Source organism: Seriola dumerili, unplaced genomic scaffold (assembly GCF_002260705.1).
Source record: "Seriola dumerili isolate Sdu_G_001 unplaced genomic scaffold, Sdu_1.0 BDQW01001504.1, whole genome shotgun sequence".
Lineage (NCBI taxonomy): Eukaryota > Metazoa > Chordata > Actinopteri > Carangiformes > Carangidae > Seriola > Seriola dumerili.
The window spans coordinates 100,075-111,574 of record NW_019175759.1 but is presented as its reverse complement, the minus strand read 5'-3'; the positions used below and the strand labels follow the sequence as shown (position 1 = coordinate 111,574).

At 48.5% G+C, this 11,500-nt stretch overlaps 1 protein-coding gene across 2 annotated transcripts in view; it reads right to left on the bottom strand.

Moving 5' to 3' along the window:
- The window catches only part of myo5b (myosin VB), a 39,092-nt gene that overhangs the window by 6,493 nt on the left and 21,099 nt on the right, over positions 1–11,500 (bottom strand). For both annotated transcript variants that reach the window (XM_022768338.1, XM_022768339.1), the window contains exons 21-35: positions 11,165–11,404; positions 10,469–10,705; positions 10,266–10,359; positions 9,302–9,444; positions 8,796–8,915; positions 8,361–8,495; positions 8,120–8,185; positions 6,794–7,033; positions 6,337–6,434; positions 5,287–5,485; positions 3,245–3,338; positions 2,602–2,745; positions 1,560–1,711; positions 1,386–1,475; positions 871–1,021 (exon numbers count right to left, since the gene is read on the bottom strand). In XM_022768338.1, the coding sequence (XP_022624059.1) occupies positions 871–1,021; positions 1,386–1,475; positions 1,560–1,711; positions 2,602–2,745; positions 3,245–3,338; positions 5,287–5,485; positions 6,337–6,434; positions 6,794–7,033; positions 8,120–8,185; positions 8,361–8,495; positions 8,796–8,915; positions 9,302–9,444; positions 10,266–10,359; positions 10,469–10,705; positions 11,165–11,404 (2,203 nt within the window). The remainder of the gene's footprint in view (positions 1–870; positions 1,022–1,385; positions 1,476–1,559; positions 1,712–2,601; positions 2,746–3,244; positions 3,339–5,286; positions 5,486–6,336; positions 6,435–6,793; positions 7,034–8,119; positions 8,186–8,360; positions 8,496–8,795; positions 8,916–9,301; positions 9,445–10,265; positions 10,360–10,468; positions 10,706–11,164; positions 11,405–11,500) is intronic.

Here is an 11,500-nt window from a genome sequence, read left to right as displayed (position 1 = left end):
GTCTCTAGTCTCTGAGTCTCTGGTCTCTGAGTCTCTAGTCTCTGGTCTATGGTCTCTCTCTGAGTCTCTAGTCTCTGGTCTCTAGTCTCTGAGTCTCTGGTCTCTAGTCTCTGAGTCTCTGGTCTCTGAGTCTCTGAGTCTCTGGTCTCTGAGTCTCTGAGTCTCTAGTCTCTGAGTCTCTGGTCTCTGAGTCTGTAGTCTCTGGTCTCTGGGACTGAGATCCTCAGACAAGATGGATCTGGACTCAGTGAAACCTCAGTGTCAAAAGTGAAACTGCTGCAGCTCTGTGGTTTGTTCTCTCTGCTTCAGAGTCTGAAGACACGTCATGACATGGCTTCACATTCTGGACTGATTCTGACCCTGATCCTGATCCTGACCCTGATCCTGAAGATGTGGATGTATGGACACTGACTGGTGTTATGAGGCGGACTGAGGTGGACTGAGATGGACTGAGGACTGAGGTGGACTGAGGTGGACTGAGGACTGAGGTGGACTGAGGTGGACTGAGGTGGACTGAGGTAGACTGAGGCGGACTGAGGCGGACTGAGGCGGACTGAGGACTGAGGCGGACTGAGGTGGACTGAGGTGGGCTGAGGTGGACTGAGGACTGAGGCGGACTGAGGTGGACTGAGGTGGACTGAGGTGGACTGAGGTGGACTGAGGTGGACTGAGGTGGACTGAGAACTGAGGTGGACTGAGGTGGACTGAGGACTGAGGTGGACTGAGGTGGACTGAGGTGGACTGAGGTGGACTGAGGTGGACTGAGGTAGACTGAGGCGGACTGAGGCGGACTGAGGCGGACTGAGGCGGACTGAGGACTGAGGCGGACTGAGGTGGACTGAGGTGGACTGAGGACTGAGGCGGACTCACCGATCATGGGCTGGATGGTTGCCTCGGCGACCTTGATGAGCTGCTGGTAGATCTGGATGGAGAGGTCACTGAGAACCTGCCGGTACTCGGCCAGGTCAAAGTTCTTCAGACAGTGTTCGTTCTGCTTCACTGTGTTCTGAGTCATAAACACCTAAACAACAACAACAACAATATAACAACAACAGCAGCATAACAACAACAACATGTCTGAGTCATACATGGTAACATGAAGACACTGGACCGACCAATAGGATGTCAGGATGGTAACTCTATGTCACCATGACAACCAGGAGCTGGTTTCACAAACAGACTGTGACTCTAAAACAAACAGACAGAGTCTGAATTCATCTGCTGCATAAAGCAGTTTAGTTCTTCAGACAGACTGTGGTGCAATGAATTCTGGGTAAATTAAGACTTTTTTCAAATAAAAAAAATGGCAGACTGAGGAACCAAATCCAACCACAACAGTGAAAAGAAAAACAGAGTGCATCATGGTCCGTGAGAGTGTGGCTGACCTCATCTCCACTGTACTGCTTCAGACAGTGGAGCAGACGGCTGGTGTTGGCGAGCCAGAAGGACGTCATCTCGAAGTCCTCGTTGTTCTTCTGCACAGGAAGTGAAGACAGGAAGTGTTTAAAGACCAGCAGTTCAGTAGAAGGACATAAACCTGTGATGGAAGCGACTCTCACCTTGAGGACCTTCTTGATGGCGTTGATGGTGGAGGTGAGTAGAGACTCCACCTTCTGGTCGTCGTTGATGTAGTCGGCGTGGCGGATGCACATGAAGAGAATGTACGCCGGCAGACAGGGGACGGTGGCTGACACCGTGTTAGGCTTGATGTCTGAAAACAGACACACTGTCCCTTTAAACACATGCTGAGGTCAGAGGTCAACAAACCAGCTGTGACTCTTCATCAACACCCTCAGGCTGAGGTGGAAAAGTCTTTTATCTCCTGAAGCTTCAGACTGAGAGAAAAGATCTTCAGTCTCTGAGCAGCTTCATGATCAGAGTGAGGAAAGGAGCTTCACTGCTTCCTCTCTCATCTCCTTTAGGAAACACTGGAGCTTTCTTTACCAAAGGAAAGGAGACATGCCGTCCCACAATTCCTTGCTGCAGCAACATTTAAAACCACAGCAGAGCCACATAAATGTAGAAACAACAGAGCAGCTGTTTCTGTTTGATGGACTGAAGCTCAGATCCATAAATATAGATTCATTCTCTTTCAGTCCGTCAGGAGTCGTCATGAAGAACGAGCTGATGAATCTGTAGTTACATCATCATCATCATAAATAAATACTATAGTCTATACATTAATGTTGTCTCACTGAATCCTCCCATTGTGGAAAGACCTAAACATGAATTTATCTACTGAACAAATGTATAGAAATATCAGGAAACTATAAACTTCTGTCTGAATATCATTTATTCTCAGTTCATTATTTCTATTTAATTATCTTACTTACCTTTCTCAGTTTGACTTTTTCTTTCATGTTTTCTTTTAACGTGTCAGTTCTGTTTGTTTCTGTGGTTAAAGGAGGATTGATCCTCCAGGTGTTAGAAATAAAGTCAGTTAAATATAAATTTCAGTGTGAGTTCAGTCACATTTTGACCACTTTGACCTCATGACGTTTTCCACTGAGGTCGAGGGGACAAGGTCACAGAGGAGGTCATTCAGACTTTGACCTCCTCAGCACATGATGGAGAGAAGATGGAGGACTGAAGCGGACTGACCTGTGATCAGAAACTTCACCAGCAGAGCCTCGTCCTCCTTGTAGAACTCCAGCATCCCCTCAAAGTCCTTCTCCTTCCTCTGGACCGTGACCTGCCGACTCAGTTCAGGTCTGGACCTGCTGGTCTGAGCGGCCGCATGAGAGGCTGAGACACAGAGACACAGAGAGAGAGACAGAGACAGAGAGAGAGACAGAGAGAGAGAGAGAGAGAGAGAGAGAGAGAGAGAGAGAGAGAGAGAGAGAGAGAGAGAGAGAGAGAGAGAGAGAGAGAGAGAGAGAGAGAGAGAGAGAGAGAGAGAGAGAGAGAGAGAGAGAGAGAGAGAGAGAGAGAGAGAGAGAGAGAGAGAGAGAGAGAGAGAGAGAGAGAGAGAGAGAGAGAGAGAGAGAGAGAGAGAGAGAGAGAGAGAGAGAGAGAGAGAGAGAGAGAGAGAGAGAGAGAGAGAGAGAGAGAGAGAGAGAGAGAGAGAGAGAGAGAGAGAGAGAGAGAGAGAGAGAGAGAGAGAGAGAGAGAGAGAGAGAGAGAGAGAGAGAGAGAGAGAGAGAGAGAGAGAGAGAGAGACAGAGAGAGAGACAGAGACAGAGACAAGTCAGTCAGAGACAAACTTCAGTCTGAGCTTCAACCTTCACCTCCAGCGTGTCCTCACCTTCTAACTCCTGAACCTTCTTCATGTAGATCCTCAGCTGCTTCTTCAGCTTCCTCTCGTTCTTCTCCAGTTTCTCCACCAGCTCCTTGAGGTCCTGCAGACACAACACACACACTTTATAAAACCTGTGTGTGAGGTGAGTCAGGTGAGTGAGGTGTGTGACGTGTGTGTGAGGTGTGTGTGAGGTGTGTGTGTGTGTGAGGTGCGTGAGATGTGTGAGATGTGTGAAGTGTGTGTGAGGGGTGTGTGTGGTGTATGTGAGGTGTGAGAGGTGTATGAGGTGTGTGTGAGGTGTGTGGGAGGTGTGTGTGAGGTGTATGTAAGGTGTGTGTGAGGTGTGTGCGAGGTGTGTGTGAGGTGTGTGTGAGGTGCGTGTGTGTGTGAGGTGCGTGAGATGTGTGAGATGTGTGAGGTGTGTGGGAGGTGTGTGTGAGGTGTATGTAAGGTGTGTGTGAGGTGTGTGCGAGGTGTGTGTGAGGTGTGTGTGAGGTGCGTGTGTGTGTGAGGTGCGTGAGATGTGTGAGATGTGTGAGGTGTGTGGGAGGTGTGTGTGAGGTGTATGTAAGGTGTGTGTGAGGTGTGTGCGAGGTGTGTGTGAGGTGTGTGTGAGGTGCGTGTGTGTGTGAGGTGCGTGAGATGTGTGAGATGTGTGAGGTGTGTGGGAGGTGTGTGTGAGGTGTATGTAAGGTGTGTGTGAGGTGTGTGCGAGGTGTGTGTGAGGTGTGTGTGAGGTGCGTGTGTGTGTGAGGTGCGTGAGATGTGTGAGATGTGTGAGGTGTGTGGGAGGTGTGTGTGAGGTGTATGTAAGGTGTGTGTGAGGTGTGTGCGAGGTGTGTGTGAGGTGTGTGTGAGGTGCGTGTGTGTGTGAGGTGCGTGAGATGTGTGAGATGTGTGAGGTGTGTGGGAGGTGTGTGTGAGGTGTATGTAAGGTGTGTGTGAGGTGTGTGCGAGGTGTGTGTGAGGTGTGTGTGAGGTGCGTGTGTGTGTGAGGTGCGTGAGATGTGTGAGATGTGTGAGGTGTGTGGGAGGTGTGTGTGAGGTGTATGTAAGGTGTGTGTGAGGTGTGTGCGAGGTGTGTGTGAGGTGTGTGTGAGGTGCGTGTGTGTGTGAGGTGCGTGAGATGTGTGAGATGTGTGAGGTGTGTGGGAGGTGTGTGTGAGGTGTATGTAAGGTGTGTGTGAGGTGTGTGCGAGGTGTGTGTGAGGTGTGTGTGAGGTGCGTGTGTGTGTGAGGTGCGTGAGATGTGTGAGATGAGTGAAGTGTGTGTGAGGTGTGTGTGGGGGGTATGTGAGGTGTGTGTGAGGTGTACGTGAGGTGTATGTGAGGTGTGTGTGAGGTGTGTGAGTTGTGTGTGAGGCGTGTGTGAGGTGTATGTGAGGTGTGTGTGTGTGAGGTGTATGTAAGGTGTGTGTGAGGTGTGTGTGAGGTGTGTGTGAGGTGTGTGAGGTGTGTGTGAGGTGTGCGAGGTGTGTGTGAGGTGTGTGAGGTGTGTGTGAGGTGTATGAGGTGTGTGTGAGATGTGTGTGAGGTGTGTGTGAGGTGTGTGAGTTGTGTGTGAGGTGTGTGTGAGGTGTATGTAAGGTGTGTGTGAGGTGTGTCTGAGGTATGTGTGAGGTGTGTATGAGGTGTGTGTGTGAGGTGTGTGTGAGGTGTGTGTGAGGTGTGTGTGAGGTGTGTGAGGTGTGTGTGAGGTGTATGAGGTGTGTGTGAGGTGTGTGTGAGGTGTGTGTGAGGTGTGTGAGTTGTGTGTGAGGTGTGTGTGAGGTGTATGTAAGGTGTGTGTGAGGTGTGTCTGAGGTATGTGTGAGGTGTGTATGAGGTGTGTGTGTGAGGTGTGTGTGAGGTGTGTGTGAGGTGTGTGAGTTGTGTGTGAGTTGTGTGTGAGGTGTGTGTGAGGTGTGTGTGAGGTGTATGTAAGGTGTGTGTGAGGTGTGTCTGAGGTATGTGTGAGGTGTGTGTGAGGTGTGTATGAGGTGTGTGTGTGAGGTGTGTGTCTGAGGTGTGTGTGAGGTGTGTGCGGTGTGTGTCTGTGGTTTCCTCACCAGGTTGTCGTTGGTGAGCCGTGTGATCTCCTGCTGGACGCTGTACTCCACCTGCGCCTCCGGGGAAAGAGACATGGTGTAGTTGAGGATCTCCTGCTTCTTCTCAATGTCGTCTTTCAGCAGCTCGATCTGAGTGTGAAGAGCCTCCAGCTCGTCTTTGTGCTGCCTGGACTGAGACTGCAGCTGGGCCTCCAGCAGCCTGAAGGACCAGGTTAGAGAGTGTAACTGGGAGAGTCACAGGTCTGACCACCAGAGAAGGTCTGGTACCAACATGATGCTGTGTTCACATCCTGTTGTAAGGTGGAGACACCCTCTGACTGCCATGTACACCTTTACCTGCCTGACTCAACACACACTGTTACCTGTAAGACCTGAGAGCACACCTGAGTCTAATACAGTGTAGCAGCTAACATGCTAATTTGTTTGTTTAATGATACTTTTCAAGACATGACATATTTTGCATAATATTAATATATTGACACCAGCAGCTGCTGCCTCATGTTCACCGTCAGTCACATGATCCTTATCTTTCAACATGGAAACTCTACAGACACAAAGAAGCTGGTGATGCTGAACGTCCAGAGGACAGTGAGCGAAAATAACAAGCTGTTACTGTAATTAAAGGTTAGAATAAGAAGAAAAATCAGCAGAAGAAGAAGTGAAGCAACAGAAACCTGGCCACTTGTTTGAGGCCCTGGTAAGCCAAACCCAGCTCTCCATCTTCATTCAGATAACACCAGTCCTGTTGGTTACTGGTGTCACAGGAGGAAGGGGGAGGAGGAGGAGGAGGAGGAGGAGAGAGGAAAAAGCAGATATTGAGAACAATGCAGATAACAGAGAGGAAGCAGACTGCAGCTGTTAGTCAGCAAGCGAAAGTATCAGCATCTGTCAGCAGAGACTCAGCACATCACCACACAGTCAACAGGCCAAACAACACTGCTCATGTTCCTGTGATTCTGTCTGTGACTCTGTCTGTACTCACATGTCACTGTTATCACCATGAACTGATCATATGACCTGACTCTATAGAGATGATGAAGAGTCACTTACTTTTTAGAGTCACACAGTCCATGATACGCTCTGAGAGCCTCCTCTTTGTCCACGGGTTCTTTACTGTTCTCCACCTCAGGAACATTATTACTCTCCTCCTGAAACACAGGGACATGATTCCTCTGGTGAAACACAGGGTTCAATTCAGGGGACACTTGTTTTTACTCTTCATATTCACAGGTTTACTTTGATAAACAGTATCTGTGTGTCTACTCCTGCAGAGAACCTGCAAACACAAACATCCACTTCTATGCAGACGATACTGTCGTTTACTGTTGTACACCACCTCTGTTTTTAACAGTGCTCAACACACTCAATGATTTGAAAGTGATTCTAAATGCTGAAACTAAACTTATTATTTTACCTTTAAAGTTTTATATTATTTTGTCCTCCACTACATCAGACAGCCCTTGGTGACACCACACTGTAGAGGGAGTGTTTTCACATTGAAACTTACTATATGTTGGTTCTTCTCCTGTAGCTGGGCTGTGCTGACAATCTGAGTCCTGAGGATGAGCACCTCCTCCTTGCGGGCGTCCAGCTCCTCATTGGCTGCTTTGAGCTGGCTGAGCAGCAGATTGTAGCTGTCCTGCAGCTCATTGGACGAGTTGTTTTGAGACGCACGTTCAGCAATGGTCTTCCTCAGCTCGTTCAGGTCGTTCTTCAGTTTCTTGTTCTCTGACTCCAGCTCCTGCCTCTGTAGCGTCCAGAGGAGGGAGCAGTTTACATCAAATTACCCTGCATCATTATTTATGATCCAACTGTTTGAACCTTTGTTTGAGTCTGACAAAACTACAACTAAATCCTTACATGTGGATGTTACGTCTGAGTGCCTGAGATCAGACTGAGAACACACCAAGGAACAGATATGTTTTTACCATCTGAGAAACATTTCTAAAATTCAATCTATTTTATCTTTTACAGACACAGAGATGATTTTATCTCCTCATGCCTCGACTGCTGCAGCACTTCACCTGCCTCAACCACAGATCTATGAATCAGCTCCAGACTGAACAGAACTCAGGAGAAGAGACCACCTCACACTGGTTTTATCCTCCTGACTCTGGCTCCCTGGATGTTTTAGATCCTACTGTTAAAGCTCTTCACGGCTCTCTCCATGTTTTATATCTGACCTGTGAACAGCATGTGAACCAGCTCGTAGCCTCAGGTCTCTTGTTGTTATTGGAGTCAGTAATCTCTTCTTAAAAAAACTTTTATCATTGAACTTTTCCTGATTTTACTTCATTTTATTGACAACTTTTTATTTTTTTATTTAATTTATTTTTACTGATCATCCTCTTGCTGCTGATGCTGCCTTGGTTTATTTACACTGAGACATTTAAATTGTATTTCTGATTTGCTGGTTTTATTTGTGATCTCCCTGTTTTATTTTGCTTCCTTGTGTAAAACACTTTGTACCACAGGTTTAGAAAAGTCTCTATAAATAAAGATTATTATTTTATTGTTAGAAACATGTGCCACAGTCCACAGAACCACTTGAAACAGCTGATATTTATATTATTAACCTACAGTTTATATTAAATTAAAGTTTCCTTATGTGACACTGACCAACACTCTCAGATGTCACACTGTAACTGCTCCCGCTTCCACTGAGATTTCAGTTACTTTTACAACTGGTTTCCATGATTACACCTTTCCTGACACGTTCCAGCACTTTCACTTCAGCTAACACTTCCTCTCCAGTCAGAGTGCTGCCTCTGAGGTGAGGAGGTGATGGACGTTTATAATGCGAGAGAAGAAGAAGAAGAAGTCAGGTTCATACCTTCAGGTTGTTGTAGGCCAGATCTGCAGTCTCCTGCTGAGAGGTGGGACTCTTCACCTCCGAGCCCTGAGAGAGGGAAACAGGAAACAGTCAGGTCCTCGTCAGCAGCTGGAGAGCTGACAGGACTACAGTGTGACAGGACTAAAGGACTACAGTGTGACAGGACTACAGGACTACAGTGTGACAGGACTACAGTGTGACAGTACGCCCACATGAATAAACAGTGATCATAACTCCTCACCCGGCGCTTGGCGAGCTCCTCCATCTTGTCCACGTTGAGCTGCAGCCTCTTCCTCTCCTGCTCCAGCTCTCGGACTCGTTTCTGCAGCTTCATGAACAGACTGATGTCCATCGCAGCTTTCTCCACCCCCAGCTCCTGAACACACCACGTCACATTCACTGACCTCAGAACACCTGCTCTGCTTCCTGTCTCCAACATCTCCACGTTACTGATCGTTAGGTTTTATCAGTACTACGACTTTTACCAATACTGCTTATTGATCAAGTACTTTAACGGTTCTCTTATAGGTTCTGTGCTGGAGCCTCAGACTTAATAAATATTGGTAAATATTATATCAACTTATTCAAATGGAAAGAGACTCACAAAACAAACTCCTCCCACTTCATCGATGACTTTAAATCAGGTCCAGGTGATCAAGTTCTCTGATTGACTCACCTCCACCAGCTGGACGGCGTCCTCGGTGTCTCCGACCTCGGAAGTGGAGATGGACGGGTAGTTAGAGTCCGACTCCAGGCTGCTCTGATTGGACGGGTTCCTCCTGTGGCCGGGGTGGAACTGGAGGATGATGTGAGACAGAGTTTAATTCAGTGAACACATTTTAATGTGCTGTGTAATTATCATCATCATCATCATTCTCTGCTCCGTGAATCTATTTCCTGTCTGACGTTTCCATGGTAACAGCATCACATGAAATTATGAGTGACAAAACTTCCACGTCAGCCTGAAGCTATCACCGTTCATTCAACAAACTGTCAAACTGATGGAGGCTCTGTAACAATGGATACAACTGTGTGACACTGTTACCATGGAGACGACTGGAACCTCAACATGAGACGAGTTCTCTTAAATCCCTGGACCAGAAAATATCTGTGATGTCATGATGTGTTTAAGAAGTGGAGAGCGTCACAGGAGGTCAAAGGTCAGAGGGGGTCACAGGTCACCTTGGTGAGGGACAGCTCCTCCTTCACGTTGTCGTATCTCTGCTCCAGTCTGGAGAACTCTTTGAGGAGGTTCTGGTACCGCTGCCTCTCTGCGTCCAGCTCCGCCCCCAGAGACTCCTCCCTCTGAGACACACTGCTGCCGTCTGATACACAAACACACACACACACACACACACACACACACACACACACACACACACACACACCACATAAATATAATCCCCATGAACTTTAAATATTCATATTTCATCAACATTAATATTATAAATATAAACAAATCAAACATGTTTATAAAGTGGGGCGTCGCGTCGCGTAGCAGTGGGTTACGCAGGCGCCCCATATATAGAGGCTACAGTCCTCGCTGCAGCTGGCCCCTGGTTCGACTCCCGCATCGGACGGCCCTTTCCTGCGTGTCATTCCCCCTCTCTCTGCCTCCCCATCTCCTGTCTCTCTACTCTCCTGTCCATTAAAGGCACAAAAAGCCAAAAAAACATGTTTATAAAGTGAGAATGTTTCTGTAATAAATAATACAAACACTGTGACTGAACGAGACATGAGCTGCAACTCTCTCTCTCACCACCAGGGGGCTGTACTCAGTGAAATACAGAGGTGTACACCTGTGGAAAACACCTCCCTCTCTACCTGTCTCTTCTTTCTTTCTTCCCAGCGAAAAAAATCTAAAACATTATTCATTGCCCCACCCACCCTAACCAAAACAACTAAATGCCCCCAGTCCAGACCCAGAACCTGACCTGGACCCTGATCCAGAACCAGACTTGGACCTGGGTCTATCCTACAGGACAGGTTCTTCCTCCTCTTCCTATTGGATGCTGTGTCTCCTCCTGATGTGATGTCACGGTAGTGATGAATCCTCTGTCTGTGATTCGTCCAGCAGAGAACCTGTTTCCTGTCTCCCCCCTCCCCAGGACAGGGGGAGGAGTCAGTCACACCTGGATGTTCTCACCTGTGCTGCTGTTGGACAGCTGCAGGATCCTCTGGTTCATTTCATCCTTCTCGCTCTTCAGCAGAGAGTTTTCAGCCTCCAGCTCCTCCACCCTCTGAAGACGAGACCAACAGCTGATCATTAGAGGCCCCGCCCACACAGGTAGCACACACACACACACACATCCTGCCCGATGATGACCCACAGGTAGGGTTGGGGCTCACCTGTCTGAGGTCCAGTTTCTCGGTGCCGTGCTCATCCTCCAGCCTCTTCCTGTGGGCGTGCGCCTCCTGTAGCTCCTCCCTCAGCTTCTGTAGCTCCTCCTGCAGCGAGGTCAGCTGACTCCCCTCCCCTTGCTGACCCCGGATCTGGTCCAGCTCCTTCTGCAGCTTGTTGACCTCTGACCCCAGACTGACATTCACTATCTGCAGCTGCTCGTTCTGAGTGCGGTACTCTTTGGACTGAGACGGGACAGGAAGTGTTCGTACTGTTGTCATGGAAACACTTGACTGCCACTACTGATCCTGTATAAAGACTGTAACACATCTGCAACACATCTGTAATCAGGTCTCAGAGTTTCTACTGCAGCTGTTTACATGAGCTCTAATTAAAGACCTGGATCCTGACACAGACTGTAAACAAAGATGGCCGTCGCCTCTGTGACGTCACCCACAGGTTTCTGAAGCTCAGAGTGAGCTGCCCCACCGTCGCTATCTTGGCAGTGTCTGACCCCGCCCCCTAACTCCCAGCTAATCCAAACAAGGTCAAAGAGGAGGGGCTTGGGTGGAGCTGAGTCCACCATGTGGCTGTCTGAGATCATGTCCGTTTACTGTTACTGGGCCGAGCTTCGTGTTTCTAACTCACTACAGCTCAATAATAATAAACTCAAACTGTGTGTGTGTATGTGTGTGTGTGTGTACCTGGTCGTCCATCTTCCTCTGCATCTGGACGATCTTGTTCTCCATGCCTGAGTTGAGTTTCTTCAGGTGTTGTGCGGAGCGAGCTTCGATCTTCAGCTGCTTCAGTCGTCGTCTGGCAAGTAGCCGTCTGTACGCACACTGGATGGTGATGGCAGCGTCGCGCGCCCGTCTGAACTTCCTCCTGAGCAGCCAGCGCCGGACGCTCCTCTGGATGATCATGGCCTTGTGGTGCAGCAGGAACTGCAGAGTGACACAAACACACAGTGTGAGGAAGCGTTCACTGTCCTCCGCTCACATTCCTGCACTAAGTGGAAACCGCATGTCTCCAATCATCAG